General features: G+C 39.7%; 2 protein-coding genes and 1 long non-coding RNA gene across 3 annotated transcripts; 1 reads left to right on the top strand and 2 right to left on the bottom strand.

Annotated features, from left to right (window-relative positions):
* Window positions 1-852: 852 nt before the first annotated feature.
* On the bottom strand, window positions 853-12,534 carry LOC131989146 (lamin-B2-like). The gene is made up of 6 exons (XM_059354345.1): window positions 12,497-12,534; window positions 12,165-12,325; window positions 10,783-10,875; window positions 9,491-9,592; window positions 1,461-1,574; window positions 853-1,342 (listed from the first exon to the last, which is right to left on the bottom strand). Exons 2-6 carry the CDS (start codon window positions 12,315-12,317, stop codon window positions 1,310-1,312), a joined length of 495 nt encoding a protein of 164 aa, XP_059210328.1. The 5' UTR covers window positions 12,318-12,325; window positions 12,497-12,534; the 3' UTR covers window positions 853-1,309.
* Window positions 12,535-20,470: 7,936 nt separating this feature from the next.
* On the top strand, window positions 20,471-22,532 carry LOC131989322 (low affinity immunoglobulin gamma Fc region receptor II-like). The gene is made up of 3 exons (XM_059354513.1): window positions 20,471-20,765; window positions 22,002-22,247; window positions 22,396-22,532. Exons 1-3 carry the CDS (start codon window positions 20,471-20,473, stop codon window positions 22,530-22,532), a joined length of 678 nt encoding a protein of 225 aa, XP_059210496.1.
* An 855-nt stretch (window positions 22,533-23,387) lies between these two features.
* LOC131989154 (uncharacterized) lies at window positions 23,388-26,949 on the bottom strand. Its single transcript, XR_009395939.1, has 3 exons — window positions 26,843-26,949; window positions 26,623-26,709; window positions 23,388-23,528 (listed from the first exon to the last, which is right to left on the bottom strand). It is a non-coding gene; the product is annotated as an uncharacterized LOC131989154 (long non-coding RNA).
* Window positions 26,950-27,488: the final 539 nt, after the last annotated feature.

Consider the following 27,488-nt stretch of genomic DNA (forward strand, 5'->3'; position numbering starts at 1 on the left):
TAACCCTTTGATGCACAACATATAAACACCTTCTAATGCACAACATGTTGACTGTGTGTTTGAAAGATACAAAATTATTTAAAAAAGACACAAAATGACAGAAAAAAAACTAAATTACTTAAAAAAGAAACAAAATGATCAAAAAAGACACAAAATGACCAAAAAAGACACAAAATGACAGAAAAAAAGTAAATTACTTTAAAAAAATGAAACAAAATGACCAAAAAAAGACACAGAATTAACTTTAAAAGAGTTGTTAGAACCACCAGATTACATTGGAAAATCACATATTTTAACATTTGAGGCTTATTAGAGCCACCAAATAATAATTTCCATTGGAAAAACACCAATTTAACTAAATAGGATCGTTAATATTTGTGTCTTCTTTGTCAGGTTTTAAATTGGTGACAACATAAACACCTTCTAATGCACAACATGGGTCAAAAATCACCTTGTGCATTAGAAGCGTAGTGATAAAAAAAGGGTTTTTATTCCAAAAGTAAGAAATGGAAACAAAGAAATTAGGACCTATGATGATCAAATGCAAGTTAATTGAGGAAAACCTGGAATACTGAATGATGAAATTAATTTATTGCAAAGATATAGAATATAAAAACTCAGCCGGGTCTCTTTAAACCATGTTGTGCATCAAAGGGATAACCAATATAATCATTACTGGATAGTAAAGAACTGTATATCACCCATTGATTCATTTAAAAATACATATAGAAATACGTCCACAAGTCTGACGGGAGAAGTTTCTTTCCTGTCTTCCTCCATCCCTCTCCCCACTTTTATCTCATCTCTGCAGTAGCTAGATTATGTCCAGTGATGACGAGTAAACCATTCATGCTTCATGTAATGTTTATTACAAATATGGTATGGTCAAAGTTCTCAAAAAAGAGTAAAAAAAAATATTTTTAAATCAAAAGGTTGTTAATGTAAAGTCCTGATTTAGCAGAAGTGTGTTTACATCGTCTTCTCATTAAACATTGAGTTGATTATTGATTAAAATAAAATTACATAGCAACGAAAAAGCAGCAGCTCCCCAAAATCAATTAATGTAAATATTATATTATAGTAAATTAAGTACTTCATTTCCACATCGTGTCACATTTGAAACCCAAAGTTGTCTGGACAGCAATTCATCTATCGTCTACATAAAAAAGATACAAGTTCAACAACAAATCCAAGACAAAATGTGTCAGTTGAATGTTTTTTAGAGAATAACAATGGTTTACTGTTACAAAAAAACTGAACGGAACAAAAGAACAACAGCACACTTCCACATCAGCATGAAACTTTGGCATTATGGGCTGCTGATTGTCTTTGTGGCCAATACCTGTTGGTGGACAAAGAAGACAAAAAAAGACAATATGTTGTTATAATTAACATAATTGGAAAATGTCCAGACTGAATGGCATCATGTCTTTATTAGTGTGTGATGTGTGATGTCACACCTCTCCCATGGGGCTTGTTAGTGTGACTTTGTGTGCAGCGCCCCAGGATGGTTTTTCTTCCCAAACTACATCAGTTGGAGGACTGTGTTCTCCTCCACCGTCTGAAGCCCAGATCTATAAAATACAGAAAAATAAAGCTTCATGTTGAATCTCCCCTGTGAACTGTTATGTTTAATTATTATTATTAGGGCCCGAGCAGGCAACGACCTGCGAGGTCCCTATTGTTGCCTGCTCGGGTCCCTATTGTATTTCGAATGATTATTCTTTTTATTTTTCTTCCCCCCAAATGATCGCATATTTCACTGCCTGAACATACCCCAAAACTCATGAAACTTTAAATATAAGTCACACCTGGTGAAAAATTTTATAATCTATTGTCATCCTGAATTTCCACCACAAGGTGGCGCTATTATAAAGGAAAGCGCGTTTAGGCTAATAACTCCCACATACTTTATCGCACATTCAAAAAACTTATATCCACGCGTTCACTGAGTTGTGCTGAATCTCGTGATATAGGCCACTCCCATTTTCGCCTACCGTTTTTTTTTCGCAAATTCGCGAAATGTCGCGAACCTACTTTTTCGAACTCCTCCTAGGCAATTTCATCGTTCTGCACCAAACTTTGCACACAGCATCTATGGACCCTCATAGCAAAAAGTTATTAAAAGAATTTTGATTACCCAAAGAATACTCAAGTTATTAAATAACAACTTCCTGCAGGTGGCGCTATTATCAACACAAAACACAAAGTGTTGCATATCTCCACATTGGTCTGTCTGAATGACATGAAACTCAGGTTACTACTTCCCCATGAGCCCCTGAGACTCTGTGCAAAATTTTGGCCGATTACCCCTAGGTGGCGCTCTTTAAATTGAAGTATTTTATATCTCCAAATTGGTTGGTCAGATTAACACCAAACTTGGTAGACTTATTGTCAATGCCCTCCTGAGGATAACCCTTGAAGATTTTATTGATCGGCCCCTAGGTGGCGCTCTGGCGGCAGTTTAATTTAATGAGTGCCACTGTGCCAAGACCATAAGACTTAAGGCAATGAAATTCATAGGGGTGGTATATACTGGTCCCTGTAACGCACAAACCCAGACGGAAGCATGCCCCGACACGCGTGGACTGCGAGGGCCCGTTCAGTACTGCGCGCAGTCCTAGTTTATTAGGGCCTGAGCAGGCAACGACCTGCGAGGTCCCTATTGTATTTCTAATGATTATTAGGGACCGAGCACTAATGGTGCGAGGACCCTATTGTAATTGGTCCGTCTATTATTAGGGACCGAGCACTAACGGTGCGAGGACCCTATTGAAATTGGTCCGTCTATTATTATTATTTTTTTTTTTCCTAAAAGTAAATCGCCTTTTTGGGGGCTTTATCATATTCAAAAACTCACCATTTTTGGAATATACATAAATCTCTGGTGAAATTTACGTATTCTAGTGGTCCCGGGAATGGGCGTGGCAAAATGACTCAACAGCGCCCCCTTGAAAGTCAAGAAAATTCAGCCCCTCGCACAGGAATGTCGTAAAGACACAAAATTTGGTACATACATGTATCTTGCCAAGGCGCACCAAAAACTCTCAAGAACCCATACCCTAAAATGTACAGGAAGTCGGCCATCTTGGATCGAAAATGGCATTTCCTGCTGTTTTTGCCCATTTCCATGCCGCATACTTTAACGAACTCCTCCTACAGATTTCATCCAATTCTCTTCAAACTTGGTCAGTAGCCTCACAAGGCCTTTGGGATCAAAAGTTGTATAAAGCTTTACCGCCGCTCACACTATGTGGGCGTGGCATGGCGGCAAAATATGGCATCTCGCCATAAAACACGAGATCGTTATAACTTCCACATACTTTGTCTGATCTGGTCCAAACTTCTCATGCTTCATCAGAGTCCAGCCCTTAACACTTCTACATAACAATATTTCATAAAGCCCCGCCCCTTATGCTTTATCCACGCCCCCTTTAATAAAATGACCACCTTGCATACTTTACATAACTCCTCCAACAGATTTCACACCAGGGACTTCAAACTTGGTCAGTACCATCACAAGGCCTTTGGGATCACAAGTTGCATAAATCTTTACCGACCGTCACACTATGTGGGCGTGGCATGGCGGCAAAATATGGCATCTCGCCATCTAACACCAGACTGAATAACTTGACCATACATTGTCCAATCTGTCCCAAATTTAACACACGTGATTAGGGTCCAGCCCGGGACACACCCACGGGTCAATAGTGACACACAGTCATAGCGCCCCCTGCTGGCTACAGGAAGTAACATGTTTTACACCTACCACAAGCACAGTGGTAGGAGACACGCAATTTGGTACGCATAGGGACTGAGCCAACAGCGCCGCGTCCGATGTGCCCTCCCCCGATGGCGCCTCCCCCGACGGCTCCACTCTGCGAGGGCCCGTTCAGTACTGCGCGCAGTCCTAGTTATTATTATTCCGGAATTAAAATCGCCTTTTTGAGGCCTTTATCATATTCAAAAACTCACCAATTTTGGAATATACATAGATCTCCACTGAAATTTACATATTCTAGTGGTCGCGGGAATGGGCGTGGCAAAATGACTCAACAGCGCCCCCTTGAAAGTCAAGAAAATTCAGCCCCTCGCACAGGAATGTCGTAGAGACACGCAATTTGGTACATACATATATCATGACCAGACGCACCAAAAAGTCTCAAGAACCCATACCCTAAAACGTACAGGAAGTCGGCCATCTTGGATCGCAAATGGCGTTTCCTGCTGTTTTGGGCCATTTCCACGTCTCATACTTTAACGAACTCCTCCTACAGATTTCATCCAATTCTCTTCAAACTTGGTCAGTACCATCACAAGGCCTTTGGGATCAAAAGTTGTATAAATCTTTACCGCCGGTCACACTATGTGGGCGTGGCATGGCGGCAAAATATGGCGTCTCGCCATAAAACACGAGATTGTTATAAGTTCTCCATTCTTTGTCCAATCTGCTCCAAACTTCTCATGCTTCATCATAGTCCAGCCCTTAACACTTCTAAATAACAATATTTCATAAAGCCCCACCCCTTATGCTTAATCCACGCCCCCTTTCATAAAATGACCACGTTGCATACTTTAACGAACTCCTCCAACAGATTCCAGCCGATTTACTTCAAACTTGGTCAGTACCATCACAAGGCCTTTGGGATCAAAAGTTGTATAAATCTTTACCGACGGTCACACTATGTGGACGTGGCATGGCGGCAAAATATGGCGTCTCGCCATCTAACACCAGACTGGCTAACTTGACCATACATTGTCCAATCTGTCCCAAATTTCACACACGTGATTAGGGGCCAGCCCGGAACACACCCACATGTCAATATTGACACACAGTCATAGCGCCCCCTGCTGGCTACAGCAAGTAACATGTTTTACACCTACTTTGAGCTGACTAGTTGGAGACACGCGATTTGGTACGCATAGGGACTGGGCCCACAGTGCCGCGCCTGACGTGTCCTCCCCCGACGGCTCCTCCCCCGACGGCTCCTCCCCAGACGGCTCCTCCCCCGACGGCTCCACTCTGCGAGGGCCCGTTCAGTACTGCGCGCAGTCCTAGTTCTTTTTATTATTTTTCTTCCCCCCAAATGATCGCATATTTCACTGCCTGAACATACCCCAAAACTCATGAAACTTTAAATATAAGTCACACATGGTGAAAAATTTTATAATCTATTGTCATCCTGATTTTTCGCCACTAGGTGGCGCTAGAATAAAGGAAAGTGCGTTTTGGCTAATAAGTCCCACATACTTTATTGCACATTCAAAAAACTTATATCCACGCGTTCACTGAGTTGTGCTGAATCTCCTGATATAAGCCACTCCCATTTTCGCCTGGAGTTTTTTTTCGCAAATTCGCGAAATGTCGCAAACCTACTTTTTCGAACTCCTCCTAGGCAATTTCATCGTTTTGCACCAAACTTTGCACACAGCATCTATGGACCCTCATACCAAAAAGTTATTAAAAGAATTTTGATTACCCAAAGAATACTCAAGTTATTAAATAACAACTTCCTGCAGGTGGCGCTATTATCAACACAAAACACAAAGTGTTGCATATCTCCACATTGGTGTGTCTGAATGACATGAAACTCAGGTTCCTACTTCCCCCTGAGCCCCTGAGGCTCTCTGCAAAATTTTGGCCGATTACCCCTAGGTGGCGCTCTTTAAATTGAAGTAATTTATATCTCCAAATCGGTCAGTCGGATTAACACCAAACTTGGTATACTTATTGTCAATGCCCTCTTGAGGATAACCCTTGAAGGTTTTATTGATCGGCCCCTAGGTGGCGCTCTGGCGGCAGTTTAATTTAAAAAATGCCACTGTGCCCAGACCATAACACTTAAGGCAATGAAATTCATAGGGGTGGTATAGACTGGCCCCTGTAACGCACAAACCCTGACGGCAGCATGCCCCGACACGCGTGTACTTATTAGGGCCCGAGCAGGCAACGACCTGCGAGGTCCCTATTGTATTTCGAATGATTATTTATTATTATTATTATTATTATTTTTTTTTTTATTCTTCTTCCCAAATGATCGCATTTTTCACTGCCTGAACATACTCCAAAACTCATGAAACTTTAAATATAAGTCACACCTGGTGGAAAATTTTATAATCTATTGTCATCCTGAATTTTCACCACTAGGTGGCGCTATAATAAAGGAAAGTGCGTTTTGGCTAATAACTTCCACATACTTTATCGCACATTCAAAAAACTTATACCCACGCGTTCACTGAGTTGTGCTGAATCTCGTGGTATAGGCCACGCCCATTTTCGCCTACCGTTTTTTTCCGCAAATTCGCAAAATGTCGCAAACCTACTTTTTCGAACTCCTCCTAGGCAATTTCATCGTTTTGCACCAAACTTTGCACACAGCATCTATGGACCCTCATGACAAAAAGTTATTAAAAGAATTTTGATTACCCAAATAATACTCAAGTTATTAAATAACAACTTCCTGCAGGTGGCGCTATTTTCAACACATAACACAAAGTGTTGCATATCTCCACGTTGTTGTGTCTGAATGACATGAAACTCAGGTAACTACTTCCCCATGAGCCCCTGAGGCTCGCTGCAAAATTTTGGCCGATGACCACTAGGTGGCGCTCTTTAAATTGAAGTATTTTATATCTCTACATCGGTTGGTCGGATTACCGCCAAACTTGGTATACTTATTGTCAATGCCCTCCTGAGGATAACCCTTGAAGGTTTTATTGATTGGCCCCTAGGTGGCGCTCTGGTGGCAGTTTATTTTAATTTTTATTCTTCTTCCCAAATGATCGCATATTTCACTGCCTGAACATACCCCAAAACTCATGAAACTTTAAATATAAATCACACATGGTGAAAAATTTTATAATCTATTGTCATCCTGAATTTCCACCACTAGGTGGCGCTATAATAAAGGAAAGTGCGTTTTGGCTAATAACTCCCACATACTTTATCGCACATTCAAAAAACTTATATCTACGCGTTCACTGAGTTGTGCTGAATCTCGTGATATAAGCCACGCCCATTTTCGCCTGGAGTTTTTTTTCGCAAATTCGCGAAATGTCGCAAACCTACTTTTTCGAACTCCTCCTAGGCAATTTCATCGTTTTGCACCAAACTTTGCACAGAGCATCTATGGACCCTCATGACAAAAAGTTATTAAAAGAATTTTGATTACCCAAAGAATACTCAAGTTATTAAATAACAACTTCCTGCAGGTGGCGCTATTTTCAACACAAAACACGAAATGTTGCATATCTCCTCATTGGTGTGTCTGAATGACATGAAACTCAGCTTACTACTTCCCCATGAGGCCCTGAGGCTTGCTGCAAAATTTTGGACGATTACCACTAGGTGGCGCTCTTTAAATTGAAGTATTTTATATCTCCAAATCGGTTGGTTGGATTAACACCAAACTTGGTATACTTATTGTCAATACCCTCCTGAGGATAACCCTTAAAGATTTCATTGATCGGCCCCTAGGTGGCGCTCTGGCGGCAGTTTAATTTAATAAGTGTCACTGTGCCCAGACCATAAGACTTAAGGCAATGAAATTCATAGGGGTGGTGTAGACTGGCCCCTGTAACGCACAAACCCTGACGGCAGCATGCCCCGACACGCGTGTACTGCGAGGGCCCGTTCAGTACTGCGCGCAGTCCTAGTTTTTATTTTTCTTCTTCCCAAATGATCGCATATTTCACTGCCTGAACATACCCCAAAACTCATGAAACTTTAAATATAAGTCAGACATGGTGAAAAATTTTATAATCTATTGTCATCCTGAATTTTCACCACTAGGTGGCGCTATAATAAAGGAACGTGCGTTTTGGCTAATAACTTCCACATACTTTATCGCACATTCAAAAAACTTATACCCACTCGTTCACTGAGTTGTGCTGAATCTCGTGATATAGGCCACTCCCATTTTCGCCTACCGTTTTTTTTCGCAAATTCGCGAAATGTCGCAAACCTACTTTTTCGAACTCCTCCTAGGCAATTTCATCGTTTTGCACCAAACTTTGCACACAGCATCTATGGACCCTCATGACAAAAAGTTATTAAAAGAATTTTGGTTACCCAAAGAATACTCAAGTTATTAAATAACAACTTCCTGCAGGTGGCGCTATTTTCAACACATAACACAAAGTGTTGCATATCTCCACGTTGTTGTGTCTGAATGACATGAAACTCAGGTTACTACTTCCTCATGAGCCCTTGAGGCTCGCTGCAAAATTTTGGGCGATGACCAGTAGGTGGCGCTCTTTAAATTGAAGTATTTTATATCTCCAAATCCGTTTGTTGGATTAACACCAAACTTGGTATAGTTATTGTCAATGCCCTCCTGAGGATAACCCTTAAAGATTTCATTGATCGGCCCCTAGGTGGCGCTCTGGCGGCAGTTTAATTTAATAAGTGTCACTGTGCCCAGACCATAAGACTTAAGGCATGAATGAAATTCATAGGGGTGGTATAGACTGGCCCCTGTAACGCACACACCCCAACGGCAGCATGCCCCGACACGCGTGTACTGCGAGGGCCCGTTCAGTACTGCGCGCAGTCCTAGTTATTATTATTATTCAGCTTTTATGCCCAAAATATATTCATAAAATGTTTGCAAATCTTCAGATACTTTACCAAGTCTTTTAAAGAGGCCTTCCATTGATTCTAAAAAATATTTATTCATCACAAAGAGTACAAGACCAGCAAAACTAATCATTTTGCCTCACAGAGGCATGAGAGTTGCTCATATACAGTTGCCACAATCAATTACTTTGTGTTTTTGGTGTTCTAAATGGTAGTGATGTGCCAATGAAGCCTCATGAAGCATTTTCTCTATTTTCTGAGCCCACTGGATGGTGCTCTTGGTTTAAAGAAAAAGGCTCAAGCAATAGTAATTAATTGTGCTTTTAGTCCTTTGTTAAGCATTGAGTTCCATCTAGTGGGCTCAAAAAATAAAGAAAATGCTTCATGAGGCTTCATTGGCACATCACTACTAAATGGGTTAGGAACTAACAAACAAATTAACAAATAAACTAAATAATCGAGTTAGCCGGAGATTCACAACTTTTTTAGAAGTTTTTGTCAAGAGACAGAAACTTGCTTTAAAGAGAGTATAGATTGGCTAGAATTCCCCATCGTTAAATGCTATCTGACACCATGTTAAGTTGTGAAGATAGAGATTATTTTATGTAAGAGGGCCCTTTAAAGGTACAAACATGTGTTTTACTCATATCCAACAAAGTCATTTAAGTATTTAAATATGCAAGTTCACGTTATCTGAGGCCACTGGTTCAGGTCGTCCTCCCTAAATAGCAGAAGCCAGAGGTACAATATGATCTCATGCTACTGTGTGAGGTGTAACAGGTGGTGTTTTTACGTCTCATTAGGGCTAAGAATAAGGAGGATTAGCATGAGCAAACACAGAATTGTTTTATTTTTATTAAGAGTTACATTTAAAATTGAAAAACCCAACAGAGCAAAGTTTATGAAACGTACTGTGACCATGTGTCCATCCTCAAGCGTAAAACCTGGAAACTTGTAGGTGATGGTCGTCTCGTTGACCTCTATGTTAACCTTAAAGTTACGCATAACTTGATTCTGTAAGAAAGAAATCAGTAAAATTATTGAATAAAACTAACATATTCATTACCAAAGAACATAATCATGAGACATCTTTTTAATAGAATACATTTTTGGATCATGAGACATTGCAGTCTCAAGCCAAATCCTTGAGTCAGTGTTGGTAAAGTATATAAATGGTACACATTCAGACCAAGGCTATTATAGTTCACGAAAACTAAGGAAATAACAACAACTAGAATTGAAAAAACATTGTCGTTAACTGAAAGAAAAAGAAAAACGAGAGTTTTAAAAAAAACGATTAACTAACTGTGAAGGAAATTTGGTGTTTCCTGCATGGTGGGACAGTTCCCACATGGTGGGAAGTAGGCGGCGACCTACTTGGTATTCAAGACACAAAGCCTTCTGGGAACTCACTCTTTGAACTCAACTCTGATAACACCATGACTGAGGGGAACGTGTTGACCAGTGGGCTCTGTCCTGATGTGATGCATAGGGCAGGAAGATAGGGCCGCATTGAGTCTTGCTGAAAAGCCAATGCTGAAAAGTGCAACAGTCATAAGTCGAGCGGTGTATGGGGCTTTGTTGTACTGTAAAAGAGCCATTCGGAATTGTGCGGTGTATGGAACACGAATGTGCTAATAAAACTTGCTGAACAGAGTATTGAGTGCTTCGTGTTTGGCCAGCTCACCCACTAACTTAGTGCAGTTATCAAAATTGCCACACTACACACTAACTGAAACTGTATTGTCTGGTTACAAAACTAAGTAAAACTATAGTGAAAATGTCCTTACTTTTCCTCTTTGTCAACTTTTTTCATTCGTAAACCTTTTTGGTTGATGTGAAACCTATTGCATCTATCTGATTTTATGACTTAATAAACTTATTGGGGCTGAGATGGATCAGACAAATTATTTATTATGACTTTTTTGAATCTCGCACCCAACAAACACCCCATTACAAGAAAACTAAAACTAACACTAAAACTAAGAAAAACTCAACTAAAACTAGGCATTTTCCAAAACTTAAAAAAACGAATTAAAACTAACTGAATTTGAAAAGAAAAATTCACAACAAAATTAAAACTAAAAATAATGAAAAATCCCAAACTATTATAACCTTGATTCAAACTGCAAAGGAGTCCATTATTGACACACGTCATGAACGTATACAGTAATACAGTGTTTACTGATATACAACAACATTACCTTGCCGGCCTTGCTTTTGATACGAACAAATTTTCCATCGGGGTCAACCTCCTCCACAACGTAGCTGCTGTCCTGGCTGTCAGGGCTGGAGGTCTGATGGAGGAGGTGACAGTTAAGTACATGGTTACCAAGCTAGATCACCAAGGTTCATTTATATATACACTGTAAAAAATGTCTGTAGATTTTAAGGTGAAAAACTGCTAAACCATGACAGTAAAAGACCGTAAAATGATAAATGAGTTAATTCAGTTTCAGTAAGAATGAAACACTGTAAATGTATATATCAGCCAAAACAGTATTTTTTAGTTTTTCTTTTTTTTAAATACATACTCTACTGTAAAATTCACTGGCACTGTGTTTGAAACAAAAATATACTGTAATATATATACAAGCCATCACTGTAATTTTTGCATTTATGTTTTGAAAAATTCTTTTTCTAACTGTTAAATGTTTTAAACACCATATCTCTAGCAAAAATATACTGTAATATTTAATGGTAAAATCTTTAAAAAGCATTTATAAAGTATTTTCTTGTCAATTACATGACAAAACAGCGTTTCTTTTGATGGAAAAACGTTTTATTGATACGGTAAAAATGGAATTAAAAATGGCAATCTTAAACGTGAAATCAACAGTGCTAATATAACTTTTCCGTAATATTAAAAAAAGTTGCACTGTATTTATTACGGTAAAGTTCTAGCAACCACAGCTGCCATATTTTTTTTTACCGTAAAAAAAAACAGTTGTTTTTTTACAGTGTAGAAACAAGATACACACTGTTAGGACGTATTTATTTGTAATTCTGCATAGCATGTAAGCTCAGCATGAACTTATACTTTGGATAAATAGATGCATCTCAGCTCTGGTGGTACCTCTGGTGTAGCTACAAAGCATGTTACCTCCACAAATCTTGACAAATAAGCCTAACGTTAGAAAAAATCTGTTGTGCCATGTGTCAAACTGAAGGTCAACGTGACTTGAAGTTAAGTTTTGTCTTAAGTACACTACTTTATATACATGACAAACGCAGGTTTTCTGAAACATAAACAAGTAGTTTAAAATCACAACATCAACCACGTGTAAAAAATGCAACTGTAGTGGAGTGCCATAGTTAATGTATATCAGCTACTAGTGCATGAAAAAATGTCGCCATGGCGTCCTGACCAAGTATCTTCATGGACTGGGAATGATAACAGGTTGTTTGTTCTGGAGGGCATGGACCAAAGATGTATTTTGACATTTAACTTGGTGGACTTGTTGGAGAAAGAGGTCTTGGCTTATATTTTCAAAACATATCAAAATAAAAACCACGGAATTACTATTTTCATCCATAACTGTACAAAGAATCTACTCTATAAATTATGCATTTATTCATTACTTACATGTGTGATCCCCTTATCTCCTGATCCGACATTCAAAGTCTTTTTTTGCTCTCCTTCGGACTTCATCAGTGGCTCACTCTGAGACTGAACCTCAGTCTTGTTACTTTGAGACGTGTCCATATTTTCTCCTTCAGTATTCTTCTCTTTGTACATTTTGGTCTCTGTTGAAAATGATAATAAAATCACAGTTGAAATAGTAGAGAACACAGCTCATTGTATGAAAGTAAAGAAACACATGGAAAATTATGTGTTTTTCTCCACCTAAATACTTCATTCCACAATTAAATTTAAATGTGAAACTAACTTTGCAAGAAAAAATATTTGTGGCTTACTGATTAAAATGAACCCGAATTTCCACAAAACCAAGACAAGTGCAGAAACAATGACCAAGCAAATCACCACGGCAACGATGACAGGAGTAGTACAACTAGATGGGATCACGAGGAAATCATCTGAAACGATAAAACAGCACACGGGTTATTATGTCTGAACTGTTGAAGTTCAACTGTTTCACATTCTTCCAAATATTTGAAATATTTCTACCTGCAACAGTGATGTGTGCCTCTCTGGTGTGGTTGGTGTCCTTCTGGTGGACTCTACAGGTGAAGCTGTTGCTGTGTCTCTTCTCCACAGTCACTCTGCTGCTGACAGTATAGAGGTCATCAGGACCTCTGACTGTCTCTGTAGGTCCAGCAGAGAGGAGCTTTCCCTCACCGTCCAGCCACAACACCTCAGGCTCTGGATACCAGCCAGCAGACCTGCAGTCTAAAATAACTCCTCCTCTTTTTCTCTCAATCTCCACTAAATTAATCACAAGGGAGGAGACTGCACCTGGTTCAATAAAAAAGCAGAAAGTACTCAGCAACACAAAAAAATCACAAACCTGTTGCCATTCTACCGGCCGTATTTTTCGCCATTTTTATTTTCTTCCGGAGGCTGTAGTGGGCTAATTTTTAGGAAAATACTGGAAATACTGGTATCATATTAAACCAGTAGTTCTCAACCTTTTTGAGTCGCGACCCCCAATTTAACATGCATGTTGTCCGCGACCCCCGCTCACTGAACACAATCTCACACGCACAGTTCAGATCACCCAAAGAAGAAACAAAATGACCAAAAAAGACACAAAATGACCAAAAAAGACACAAATTGACCACAAAATGACCAAAAAAAGACACAAAATAAAAAACAAACACAAAATGACCCAAAAAAAACCATTAAGTGATCAAAAAGACTAAAACACTGCCAAACACATTGATTTGACAACCCCCAGAAATCATCTCGCGACCCCAATTGGGGTCGAAAAAAGTAAAGTAAATTATTAACTATATTCTCTATTAACTATAATGAGTTCCTGTTGATCACGCTTGTTTTTTTAAAGGTTCATCAGCATTCTTCTTTCAAAAATGGTTCCGAACTGGCCAATAAACACAGTTTGTATCTAAACCAATGATGGGGCTAATGGGAGTCACAGTGGCAAAATTATTGCAAATTAATCCATATCAGATAATTTAACTATTTCAGGTATCATATTATCAACTGAGGCAATATTTGTCTATTATCGAACTGCACTAAAAGGTGTTTATCCCTCTTTCACAATGATTTCTGATGACTTTGGGTTTTACTCTCTAAGTCTTCGCTAAACAGCACAATGAAGATGTAGTTTGTTTCTACTTACCAACAACAAGCTCAACAACAGCGTCTGTTTTCATATCTGGAATGTAGCATTTGTATCTCCCCGCATCAGAAGGTTTCACCTTGGAGAGTTTCAGTGACATGTTTCCTTTCTTTTGTTCATTACTGAACAGTGACGTTCTTCTGCTATAAGATGGATGTTTAGCATGTACGAGGTCATGACCAGCACGCTGCACATAGACAAGCATAGACTCCATGTCAGATCTTTTCCACTCCAACGTCTTGGCAGAAACATCAGCTGCAGGCTGCAGGTAACATGGTAGAATGACGTCATCTCCAACAGTTGCTGTTATTGGCTGAGATGGACCAGTTAACTGAGACTGACCTGGAAAGAAAGAAATGTTTCTCATCTTTTTTTAGCCATGTCATCAGTCCAAACTTCAACGTGTTCATTACTTTGTTTATATATATGGTATATGTCATCATCTAATCACATGTCTCCTAAAAAATCCCATTAATACAAGTTTAAACATGTCCATTTTGACCATATTTGCTAAATGTTTACTACAAAGGATTTTGTTTGCCACTCCTATAATATTCACTCAAAGCAACTAAAGCAAAATTGTCGGTGCATATTTAGATGTTTTTTTATAAGTATTTGATTCAAGTCCACTCTTGTCTTTAAGAGGCCATTTGGGTGGAAGTTACCTGTACAAAATTGTGTTTGGAGAAGATGGAAAACCAAAACAAGAAGGGGTTTAAGTAGAGATTGAAGAGACAGTCCATTCTTCTGGGTCAGCATCTTAAAGTTCTGAAAATCAGCACAGAGCAGGTATGTGTTGTATGGAAAAATATGTTCTGGAATCAGTGTTGGGCAAAATAAATCAATCATAAACAGGATTTGTGGTTTAAGTAACTAAAATGTCCTATTTGATTTTTTAAAGGCTTTTGTAAAACAGTAAAAACACCTTAATTGGCAGAACACTTCTTCACTTCCAATGTAATGTCAAAAATGACAACATTTCCTTGTAAATCTGCCTGTTAACAAAACAGACGGTCATATCGTGAGTTCATATGCAATACTATGTAACGTGCCATGAAATATTAGTATATATAGCCCACTATATACTTTAACTTTTTCTGCAAACATGGCAGAGACTGCTCTTTGATTCACTTTGTCCTGTGTTTTTATACTGCATGACTTATTGGTTAACCCTCGTCAGTGACCGTTCTATGATACAAGGTCCAGTGATTCATCTAAAATGATTTTCAATTCTAACAAGCTGTCTTTTCAAGTAATCTAAACATTAAAGGCTGTTTGAATTTGACACACTTATACCACAATTATTTAACATTAGAAATACAAGTCATAGGTTATTATTATTTATTATTTTACACAGGCTTAACAATAGACTTAATCATCTGTTAGATTATTACTCCATAGCCCGCAACTCTGAATGCAGACCCACTGTGTTTAGAACAGAAGTTATTTGAAACTTATAAAATAGGAAAAAGAAAATTAAGAAGCAGACGACGTACCTGCTGCACGGTGTCTTTTCTTCAGACTGCACCAAGTTAATCATTAATAGGCTTACACTGTAGAAACTTGACTCAAAAGTTTGTCCAAGTTTTTTTTTTCAGATTTACAAAAAATTAGGTATGTAATTAAAGTTATAGCTAACAATATATAAATTAATAAGTTAAACTTTAAACACAGTATAAAGGCTTGTTCTGGTTCTATGGTCAGTTTTTTTAGTGTCTGTGTGAACTGCTGAACTTTGAGCCTGTTGCCTGGTAACTGATCACTAATATAAAATATTACAGCTGCAATAAAAGCCACCATGATCCTGATCATAACAATGTTTGAGTGATGGTATTTTACTGCAGAACTTTTAGAGCAGGACTTACAGGAGAGGGCAATATAGAATGTATTTCCATGTTGATTCACTTGATTGATTGATTCATTCTTCCCGTTGCATTTTAAGCATAGTATGAATTTAAACTCTCTGATTCGACATGTTACATTTTACAAGGACATTTAACAAGTCCTTGAACCCATTCGACCACAGATGTCATTAGTTCCTAACCCCCAACACCACCTGCTTCCTTATTTGACCACTAAAGGAGTTTTTTGTAAAATAACAGCCGTAACATGAGATCATGATGTCCTAATACCTTTATACAGTCTATGCCTAATACTCAAATGTAATGTATGCAGTTTGTTCAGGATTAGGTACCAAAATGAATTGGTTACGTTAAGTAAAAGATCATGGTTTGGGTTAAAATAAGAACATTTGTGAAGTAACTTAATGTTATATAGTATAGTGCATAGTTATATACGTTATGCATGTGACTTAAGTTCTTAATTTTTTACACACCACCCCTAGCGTAACGTTATGAACTGATTGAGTTACAATTACAAATTGGTTGCACAATGAATAGAAAATTACAGATAAACTAGAAAAATTCCTCTGGGTAAATTCTGAAAGGGCCACGGGGGCTACTGCCGGTGTGTGTACACTATGATGAGATTCTTCATAGATTTCAAACAATTAATACTAGTAATGTTATGATACTATATTATATACAAGGAGCACACCAACAACAAGCATTCCTTTACAAGTAACCTATGCCCTTTCAACCTCAAAATGTGTGTCTGTGTGTGTGTGAAACATGTGTATCTGGAGGAGTGTTTGTATGTGTGTGTGTGTGTGTGTGTGTGTAACTAAAATCACATAAAGTTACGTGTGTGTGTGTGTGTGTGTGTGTGTGTGTTAAGCATGTGTATCTGGAGGAGTGTGCGCGTGTATCTGTAACTGTAATCACATAAAGTGACCTGTGTGCGTCCGTCCGTCCATGTGTGTGTGTGTGTGTGTGTATGTCTGGGTCTCTCTCTCTCTGTGAAAGATACATTAAAGGATCAAAGGCTTTGTGGTCGACCAATCCGAGCAGAGCAATCAACGGAATTAACTGCTGCTGTAGAATGTTCCGGCACAGTGACAGCAGTCAGAGGTGGACAGACTGGAATTTCTGGCCTCGAACAGAAAGCATTTTTTGCAAAACCATAATACCTATCATTGATCCGACTTCACTTTGAGCGTCCTCAATTCTTCCTGAACAGCTACATATCTTTTTTGTGAAGAAAAATGGGAGTTAATATGGGAGTCAATGGGGTTGTTGGTGGTGTTGGTGGTGCATCTGTGCATCCCCAAACTATAACTCTGACAGCTTTACCAGAGGATTGTGAGTGAGGAGACAAATTTTCCTACGTTTCTATGTATAAAATAATTTCTGTAGAGTGGAATTTTCTGCCTGGAGCGCAGTTTTCAAATTAATTTTTTGACAATTTTTTCTCTCCCTCTATGCGATGTCACACACTGTGACATGAACATTCCATGAAATACACACCTATTATAATCTCAGGATTTCTCCAAAAATGATCATGGTCATTTAACAGGGATTGATAAAAAAACTATATGACCTATAGAAACGTGGATTAATACACCAATACACAATACTTGTGTCTACTGTTTAAAGTTTAAATGGAGTCTCTAGGTGAAATTAAGAGAAGAGGCCAAACCAACAGCTGCAGACGGCAAGAGTCGGGGTGCCAGACCCTGCCCCTGAGCTGAGAGAGGAGGTCCTTTCTGTCGGGGAGGCACCATGGTTTGCTGCGACAGAGGCTGTGCAGCAGAGGAAACCATGTCCTTCCTGGCCAAAAAGGGGCCACCAGAAGCAGCGAGACACAGAGTTCGTTACCGCGTTCTGTCTCCCTGGGAGATACATTGCCCTCAGGCTAGCTAGGCTGGGGGCTGCCCAAGTAAGGAGGTCCCTGGTCAGGTGTAGTAACCGTTCCGACTTGTTGCCCCCTTGGTGGTTTATGTGGGATACGGTTGAGATGTTGTCTGACCGAACAAGCACATGCCTCCCTACCAAGTGGGGGAGAAAGTGCCTGAGCGCTAGATGTACAGCATGGAGCTCCAGCACGTTGACGTGGTCTGTTTGGGCCAGAGCAGACCATCGCCCCTGCGCTGTTCTGTTCTGCCACACTGCACCCCACCCTGAGAGAGAAGTGTCCGTTGTGACAGTCTCCCTGCAAGACGGACCAGAGCCTATGGGCACACCCTGCAGCATGAACGCCCTTCTCCTCCATGGGGACAGGGCCAGTAGGCACCGCCGAGACACCTCGATCTTTCTGTGCCTGTGCCACTTGGCGTCCAAGTGAAAGCTGTTCAGCCACCTCTGGAGGGGGCGTAGTGACAACAAGCCCAAGGGAACGATGGCTGCAGCAGCTGTTAGTTTGCCCAGAAGGCGCAGGAAGGGCAGCCGCTGGCCCAACCGGAAGAGAGCGAGGAGGCGAGAGATATCGGCCACCCGTCGTGTCGATGGACAAGCCCTCATGATGACAGTGTTCAGAAATACACCCAGGAAGGTTATATTCTGGGAGCAGCTCTTCTCGAAGTTCACCGTGAGACCCAGTTGGGCCAAGTGAGCCAGAAGAGCAGCTGTATCTAGAACAGCCCGAGACTGGGATAGCGCATAAACCAGCCAGTCGTCCAGGTATGGAAGAACTTTCATGCCCTGCGACTGCAGGGGCGAAAGGGCTGCAGCCACACACCGGGTGAAGACCCGCGGGGACAGTGAGAGTCCAAAGGGAAGCACCCGGATTTGGAAATGGTGGCCCTTAAAGGCAAAACGCAGGAACTGCCTGTGGTGGGGTATGACGGGAATGTGGAAGTAGGCATCCTCCAGGTCGATGGATGTAAACCACTCCCCTATGCCAATCGCCCTCAGTACCTCTGTTGTGCTGAGCATGTGGAATGGAATGTCCTTTAGGAACCTGTTGAGTCCCCTCAGGTCGAGGATGGGCGAAGCCTGCCACCCTTCTTTTCCATGAGAAAGTATGTCGAGTAGGATCCCCCGGGCTGTGACAGAGGGTCTGTCTGGGTCACTCATGATGGTCATTTTGACCTGGCCAATGGATGGGGGCTGGCGTCAAAACTGCAGTTTGTACCCCTGGGTCAGGGTGGATACCACCTAGCAATCCGAGATGTAAGCAGCCTAATAGCTGAGCTGCTGCTGGGAAAAATAGCCAACGGCCGGCCCGTCCCATCAGTTCCTGGCCACCTGGGGGGGCGCTGGTTACTTTCCGAAACCTAAGGTTGTCTCGGGGGCCTGCATTCAGGGACCCGCAAGTCCTGGGCCGTGCGCTGAATGGGCTGTTGCGCTGGACGAGGGGGCCTCTGGTGGCCACCAAGGCGACCCTGAGGCTGAGCGTGGTGTTGTGGGGTTCTTCTGCAAGCCTCCGAGAGGGGGGACTGGGCCAGCCAGACCTGGTGGCACGTCTGAACCAGTGAGGACATCAGCCGTCCCAGTTACCTGCCCAAGACAGCCATCTTGAAATGCTTTTGAACCATGTAAGTGGTGTAATTTACTTACGTTATCCTGCTGCTATCAGGACTTGAATACATCTTGACAATTCTCTAGTACTTTTTGAGTGGGTGCTTACAACTCAAAACAGACAGATTATGTTTTTATTAACCTTCCATATTTATGAAGCTGATGCTTTTAGCCATGTGCAAGAATCATGCAAGTACGTCATCATTTATGCTGAGCTAATTCAAGTCATGCATTATGAGACAACTAGAGACAAATGAAGGTACTGTTCATAAGCTGCACAGGAAGAGGAAGTTCTTGACCACATACTTAAACGTACTTCAGTTTGACTCACAGACAGTCACCAGCAAGACATCATGGAGGTCACAGCTCTCTGCTTCAGACTGTGTGAGTACTCACTCTCTGTTTTTTTTCTTTTCTTTTTCAACAGTTTTAGATCAGGGGTATCTGCAGTGGCTCCCTGTGGGTGTGACAACAAATTTATACTAAATCAAACAGTCATTTCTTTACATTTTAATGTTCATTTATCACCAGCGTAGGCACAAAGCAATTTGTATTCTTCAGTTGTAAAAATATGTCAGTTATATATATATGACAGTAAAAAAGGTTTTAACATTTTGCTCAACTAAATTGCTTACGAAAGTCCGTGGCCCGGCGCCTTAAACTCTAAATATTGCCAACTTCAATTCTAACTTTGAGCTGCAGCACTCTGATGAAATCATATTAAGAAATGCTCATTATGACCTTTATTATCACCTAGTGATGCTGGTAGGCTAATTGATGGTAGACTTAGGCAGTTTTATCTTCATTGTAAGGCTGAAAATAAGGTTTGTAGCTCCATTACGACATTTTTTTTTAATCTTTTTTTGGCCAATAATGGCTCTTTTGTTAGTAAAAGTTGCCAACCCTGTTTTAGATCCTTGATATCAAACCATCTGTCTGATACTGAATATTTCTCCTTTGTTCATCCAGTGATGTTTGAATTCACCCTGCTGAACAGTTATACCCGAAAAGTGGTAAGTGACAAAGAGCCCGAAATATACTCAAGCTAAAAGATCCAGGTTCAAGGTTGATCTAAATCGTATATGACTTGTTTAAGATGGTATCTAAGTTAATTTTGTTCAATGTTTTGGGAAGTTCATTTTGATCAATTAATAGCAAAAACTAAATTGCATTTTTTTATTTTGAAATTAAATCTGTCACCATGCAGCGACTGCTACAATGATTCTGCTGATTGTATTTCATGGCTGATAGATCATATATTTTAGTTCTGAATGTTTATTTGGGAGTCTACAATGTCTGTCTTGATTTCAGATGCAGCTTTTCTTCGCATCACTCCAGACCAACTGCAGCACTTTCAGTACGAGTCCGTCTCTTTTCATTGTGACGGGACTGCTGGTTCCACTCAATTGAGGGTGATCAGGAATACTATAGAATACAATGTGGAATGTGATATTAAGAGTGGGTCCTTGTGCACCATTGATCAAATCTATCCAGCAGACAGTGGAGAGTACTGGTGTGAGACTGAAGGAGGAGAGAGAAGCAACAGTGTCAACATCACTGTTGCTGGTACGTTTCTATAAAAAAAACATATTTGGTTAAAATTCATTACAGAAAAAACAAGTGTTGAGAAAGAGCTTAAAGGAGAGAAAATGAGTGTACGTCCTTTGTTTTCCAGCTGGTCCAGTGATCCTGGAGAGTCCTGCTGTTCCTGTGAGGGAGGGAGAATCTGTGATTCTGAGCTGCAGGACCAAGACCACGTCCTCTAACGTTACATCACATTTCTACAAAGATGGCCTCCTCATCAGCAGCAGCTCCACAGGAGAGTTGATCATCCACAATGTTTCTAAATCTGATGAAGGACTCTACAAGTGCAGCATCTCTGATGGTGGAGAGTCAGCAGAGAGCTGGCTGGCTGTCAGAGGTGAGACACTGCACTGTTTAGATCAGGGATTCGCAACTTAAATGCTGCAGGGGGCCACAATTTTTCATCAACACTACCACAGGGCCACATATAGGAGCGTGCACTTAACCAGATATGATGAAACTGCAATTTTAGATATGTTTACAGTGCAGTAACTTAACATATTTCATGCTGAAATGCCTGTTTAACAGTATGAATAGGAATACAAAAGGTTTAAAAACAAAGAAAAAATAACCACTTCCTGTGATTTCTTTTTTTTTCAGTGCAAGAACAGCAGACCAACATTAATTGCAAGAAGTAATTTTGTGCATTTTTACACTGCACTTTTAAGATTTCATGCTCAAATGCATGTAGTTGTACTGAGTTGCCCATCCCTGGTTTAGAATAGTAGCTAAAGTATGATACCTTATTTATCTCCACAGCTGTCATGGTATCAAACCTCTCTGTACATGTTCACAGTTGCAATTTCTCACACTTTCAAAAGGTTAATAAACCTCAGAGACACTGACTGATGCTATCATGCTATTTTCAAAAGGCGAGCTGACCGTTTTCTTTTTCAGAGTCCTCTGACGCTGCTGATAATTTTGGCCTCTCACACACAAACCATGTGAGAACGTGTGTGTCTGCCGAAGAGACATTCAGGAAGCTCTGCAGAAACAACAATGGTTTGTACAGTTTCATAGCTTAAAAGTTGTGATTTGAATAATCTGCATATCAGCATAATGTTCTAAACAGCCTAACACTTAACTTCATCTTTATTATTAATGGAGCCATTTTAGGGGATGCATAAGATTAAGATGAGATTAGGCCAATATCAATGTTCCCATCTAACTCCAACAAACTGAGAAAGACCATCTTACTACTAGACATTTGTTATTCAGCAGGTTCTGTGATCCTGGAGAGTCCTGTCCTTCCTGTGAAAGAAGGAATCAATGTGACTCTGAGCTGCAGGAAGAAGTCGACTTCCTCCAACCTCCCAGCTGATTTCTACAAAGATGGCCGCCTCATCATCAGCAGCTCTACAGGAAACACAACCATCTGGGGTGTTTCTAAATCTGATGAAGGACTCTACAGGTGCAGCATCTCTGATGGTGGAGAGTCAGCAGAGAGCTGGCTGGCTGTCAGAGGTGAGACGCTGCACTGTTTACAATGAAAATAACCACATTTATAGGATCAGGTTTCAATTATTGCTCCAGCAGCCATCAGAGACAACCTGCAACATGCTGATAACATGCTGATTGGTGTTGTGACTGATGTGTTTTCTTGTCTATGCAGAGACTCGTCCCTCCTGGGATCACTCCATTTATCTTCTCCTCCTCTTGAGGACGGTGTTCACCATAGTGATGGTGGCTCTGCTGCTGCTGCTGGTGGGACTGCTTCACTGTGGGAAACTCACAGTTACACAAAAATAACTGAGACTCAGGTAAAAGAAGTAGAGAAGTGACTTATAAGTGTATTATTTCAGTGGCTGTTAGACTCTCAGACAGTAAGGTTAAAAACCACAGAGGGACTGACTGATGCATGAAGTTATTTTAAAAGGCGAGCTGACAGTTTTCTCAGTAAATGTTGCTGTGTTCTTTGTTTTAGACTCAACAGATGCTGGTGATAATTTGAGCTTCACAGACACAAACCACATGAGAAAATATATATAAAGAATGTATGTAGACAAGCGGCTAAAATGACTGCAGACCAGTGGTTCACAACCTGAGAGTTGAAACACCCACAGTGAGATGATGACGAGAAGCAGAACCAGAAAAAGAAAAACAGAGTTGTTTTTCTTCTTGTGACGTGCTTCATCATTTTACCTCCTCAGGACTATCAACATTATTCATATGAAGTATTTTGATACATTTCTGCATTAGGTTCACAAAGAAAATATAAGAAACGTAGCATTGGATGCTCTCCATTAGACTGAATGTCTTTTATTAACAGAATTATTATTTTGATACAAAAACTTTTCATCAAACACAAGATCATTGATGACAACTGCATTTATTTACAAGGAAAGAAGAGTTCTTTCATAGTGGCATTTCAACATTACTGATCCTATTTTTGTTGTTGTTCGTCTCTTATTTGTGTATTTGAAATGTATTTTATTATGTAAATAAAAAAAGATTAAGTGGTTTAAGGTTACAAAAGTTTAACACAACTGATTTAGTAGTAAAAAATAATGTAACCCTACAAATATCTCTATATACATTTTCAAAACATATTTGTAAGTTGCATTTTTCAAAAAAAAAAAAAATTATTGTCAGAAAATGTACATCAGCACATGGACTCTTAAAAATGTCTCAAGTTTTACAGGGAGATTTCCTGGAGATAAAATGTGTAAATGACTTGGTGTTTTCAGCTCTGCTGGATTACTCTGCAGAATATCCCTTCCTTGTATATTCTCTTGTGAAAATTTCCTGTTGATGACAGAGAAAGGACAATCGTTATTATTGTTATTGTAAACCTAAAACAGAAGTAAAAACTGTGTGACAGTATTGTGTTATCATTTATGACAATATATGGCCAAATGTATGTGGACAACCAAACAAAATGCATGAAGACACCAGAACATGACATGGATGTTAATCTGCTGTAATAAAAGTAATCAGATTTCATGTTTCAGTCTTTCTATCAGATGTTGAACCTGCTGCAGAGATTTACTGCTGATCAGACACAACAGCATTAATGAGGTCAGCAGCTCATTTGAGTGATGTCACCTGACTCACAGTCATTATTACAGGTATCTACAAATTCATTCTGTACGAAGGAACTGAGACCGCTCAGTCTAATCAGGTCTGTAGAGTCTCTTTTTACTGCAATCTGTCTAAGATCTTATCATGTGGAGCATGCATTCATTATCCTTAACCACTTATCTGAACTCAGGTCACAGGGGGCTGGACAGCTCTCCAGACTATCATCACCAGTGTATAAAATACACACAAAAAAGATTCATCTTTAAATAGCAACAATTTGAGCATTAACCCTGTAAAACCCAGATATAGAAAAACGCAAAAAAAATTTTTTTCAACCATTAAGATGTTGTTGTAGGAGGCCTTTGGGGGTAAAAATGGAGTGTTTTCAAAAATTTTATGTTTTAGTAAGTTTTTACGGAAACGTTGTAATATTGCAACGTTGGGCTTAATGGGTAGCAGAATCTCCTGTATTTCCACTCATTGTCTGAACAACAGTACAGAACTAAGGATTCATTTGCAGGGTTTTGCTTTTCCCAAACCAGTGTATAGCATGAATAATAATCTTGGGCATGTTGTTATGAAGTGTGATTTATTCAAACAAGCACTTTGACATTTATTTACATTATTTTCATTTTAAGTTGCAGTCAGTTGCAGTGATAGTCCCAGAAGCAGTTCTTGTCCTCTGAAAAGCAGAGGCGGACATCACACTTGCTGCATTGGGTATTTGTATACCCTTTACTGCAATGTCTGCAGCGTCCTCTTGTCGTCTTGTATGGAAAGTGTCCAGTGAGGTCTCTGCGCACATCCAGAGGGGGGTGTGCACATGTTTTTTTGGAGGAGGGACCGTTTGGACTCCCATCACCCAAGGATGGTCTCTTTACAGCATCCGAAGGGCTCCCTGCTGCGTCTGGGCTCCTGTTGCCTGTCGATGGCAATGTAAGGCCTTCCGACGTCAATGTAGGTTTTGGTGACTATCTTTGGTGGCTATCTGATTCTTCGTCACTTGCATCAGTGTCGTCAAAATCCAGGTCCACATCACTCTCTCCGTTTTGGACGATGGAAATTACGTCCTGCACACTGTATCGAGGATCTCTCTTTGCTGGTGGCATTCTGAAATGGAAAAAATAAAATTGAAACAAATGTACACTGTATATACAAATAGCACACATGCTTACTAGATTCCGGATGACGAGCAGGAAAGATGGGGTGGTGGGGAGACTGATTTCATTTTGAAGTGTTTACACATTTCACTGAAGTAGCCAATTCACACATTTCACAGGCCATACAATACTGTATGATTGACCTATCGTAGACTGTGATTATCATCCTAATAGGAATGCATGTAGCCTCCACCTTACAACCACACCTTACATTCCTGAACATTAGCACCTGTTCCAGAACAATGCAACAAGTGCACCAGGAGCATCCCCCACAACTGCTTTGACTATGAATTGATAGGAGCATTTTCTTATCAATAGAGACTAAGACAAAGGGCAGACATGCACAAACAGAATTTCTTTGGTAAAAAGTCCTGCATTCTGTGATAAGGAGAAAATACTGAGAGTGTTGAAAGTGGTTAAAAATCATTATAAGTAAATGAAAATGTTTAGATACAGCAATATATCTTTGCACTTTAGTTTCTAATACAATAAATATGTAATTCAATATTAGGCTCAGGCTAGAATGTGTAAATCATTTGTAGTTTAAAGTTATATTGTAAAAATTTTAATTGAAGTTCCTCTCAAAAACAGGGCTGTTTTGACTACCACTCTGACCCAACGTTGTAATATTGCAACACTTATAAAACAAGCTCTAAATAAAATGTAGGGCACATTTTCCACAAACACTACATATGTTCATGTTCTAGACACTGTAATAAACACAAAAAAAAATATTCAAAGCATTTTACTTACTTGAATCAGATTAATCCAGTCCAGTAAATCGAAGGGATGTTGCTCGATCAAAAAATTGGAAGTTGTGTGACTTCTTGACCCTAGGGCAGGCCTTATATACAAATGTTGGATCCAATCGCATTGTGAGAACAAACAATAGGACCCAATGATCATGTTAATGTGGTTGAACCAAAAAAAAAAAAAAAAATTAGAGGTTTTTTGGGGATAACCAAAATTGTTGTAATTCTGCAACACTGGGTCTTACAGGGTTAAACATTAAGTTAACATTTTTCCTTTAACAACCTGACAGACTAGGCTTAACTCCTTACTAAAGAATGACACTGATTCATTGTCAGGGTAATGACATATAAGCACCTCTATATACAGTCGCTCATCAAGTTGGAATAAAATATTTTTTACCTCTTTCGATGAAATGATTGTATATATCTTCGAAAAATTGATATTCATCAATCTCTTCCAAAATATCACAGTGAAAATAAAATCACAATTAACAGAGGATTGTGTCTGAAAACAAAATTATTCCAACTTTATAAGCAATCGTGTAGATGAATATGAAATCCTTTCCTCTGTTTGTCAGCATTGTACAAAATTCACACACATAAATAATTCAATACATTAATAAAATATTTCAGAAAAATGTCTCTTATTGAGAAATAAACATTAAACATAAGCATAACCTGATTTATGAACACATATCTGACCTCCTTAAAGAGATTCAGAGGTCACAGATGATCACTGTAATCTGCAGTATTCAGATTTACCTTTACTGCAGCTAAGGGCTTTGACAAACCCTAACCAGAAAAATAATAATCCAGACAGAAGTACAGTGAAGCACAGATGTGTCTGTCCATATACTTTTGGCCTTTTAGTGTTTGTCAGGTGTGTGATGTGAGGTGATGTCAGACCTTTCCAGTGTCGCTGTAGAGGATGACCTCCAGCTTGTCTCCATCATTCAGGTCTCCAACATCCCAAGATAGTTTTCTCAAATCCACCTGGTCAGTGAAGAGATTGTGTCTGACATTATTATCTGAAGATCAGATCTGAAAACAGCTAACTTTACTTTACAAATGGTAAAGAAATAAATCAGAACCATGTGACAAGATGAAAAAATGAAGACAAACTCACAGTGGAAGTCTTTCCAGGATTGAGACAACACTCCTCCAATGTTTGTATGATTGTTTTGTTGTTGTTGAACATCAAATGTAATTTCCAGCCTCTCAGTTGTTGGGGCTGTGTGAGAGGAATCATTGAGGAGAAAAGAGATGAGACAAAAACAAAACAAATCACTGCAGTGGTCTAGGTCGTTATATTGGTGTTTGGCATCATTTGTTTTTTCAGTAGTGGTTTCCTGAAACTGGGACGGACTTTATCATTCTCAACCTTTACTAAACATGCTTTCAGCAGGTCATTAGCTGGTTTGGATGTCTCATTTGAAACATTACTGACACAAAGAGACAACCATTCACTCTCTCATTCACTTCTACAGGAAATGTAGAGTCACCAATTAAACCTAAGCTGCATGTTTTTGGACTGTGGTAAGAACCCAGAGGACCTGAGGAGAACACAGGCCGGAGTCCAACCTGTGGCCTTCTGGCAATCTCTTGAAAGGCAAGACTGCTAATCTCTACACCACCGTAACCACCACAGTGTTCATCCACACGGAAATAATGAATTATTATCATAATTACCTTGTCTGACTTGTTGATGAGACGGACAGATTTGGCCCTCAGGTTTACATCATCTACAATGATGGTTGTCTTGTCTTGACTGT

Source organism: Centropristis striata, chromosome 17 (genome assembly GCF_030273125.1).
Source record: "Centropristis striata isolate RG_2023a ecotype Rhode Island chromosome 17, C.striata_1.0, whole genome shotgun sequence".
Lineage (NCBI taxonomy): Eukaryota > Metazoa > Chordata > Actinopteri > Perciformes > Serranidae > Centropristis > Centropristis striata.

Excerpts from the sequence above, each read along its gene's own strand:
- LOC131989146 (XM_059354345.1), bottom strand. The coding sequence starts at position 12,317 with ATGTACAAAGAGAAGAATACTGAAGGAGAAAATATGGACACGTCTCAA. Across the intron at positions 10,876-12,164 it reads GAGATAAGGGGATCACACAT|ACCTCCAGCCCTGACAGCCA; the intron begins GTAAGTAATGAA and ends CTCCTCCATCAG. Across the intron at positions 9,593-10,782 it reads TCAAAAGCAAGGCCGGCAAG|AATCAAGTTATGCGTAACTT; the intron begins GTAATGTTGTTG and ends TCTTTCTTACAG.
- LOC131989322 (XM_059354513.1), top strand. The coding sequence starts at position 20,471 with ATGTTTATTTGGGAGTCTACAATGTCTGTCTTGATTTCAGATGCAGCT. Across the intron at positions 20,766-22,001 it reads TGTCAACATCACTGTTGCTG|CAGGTTCTGTGATCCTGGAG; the intron begins GTACGTTTCTAT and ends TTTGTTATTCAG. Across the intron at positions 22,248-22,395 it reads GAGCTGGCTGGCTGTCAGAG|AGACTCGTCCCTCCTGGGAT; the intron begins GTGAGACGCTGC and ends TTGTCTATGCAG.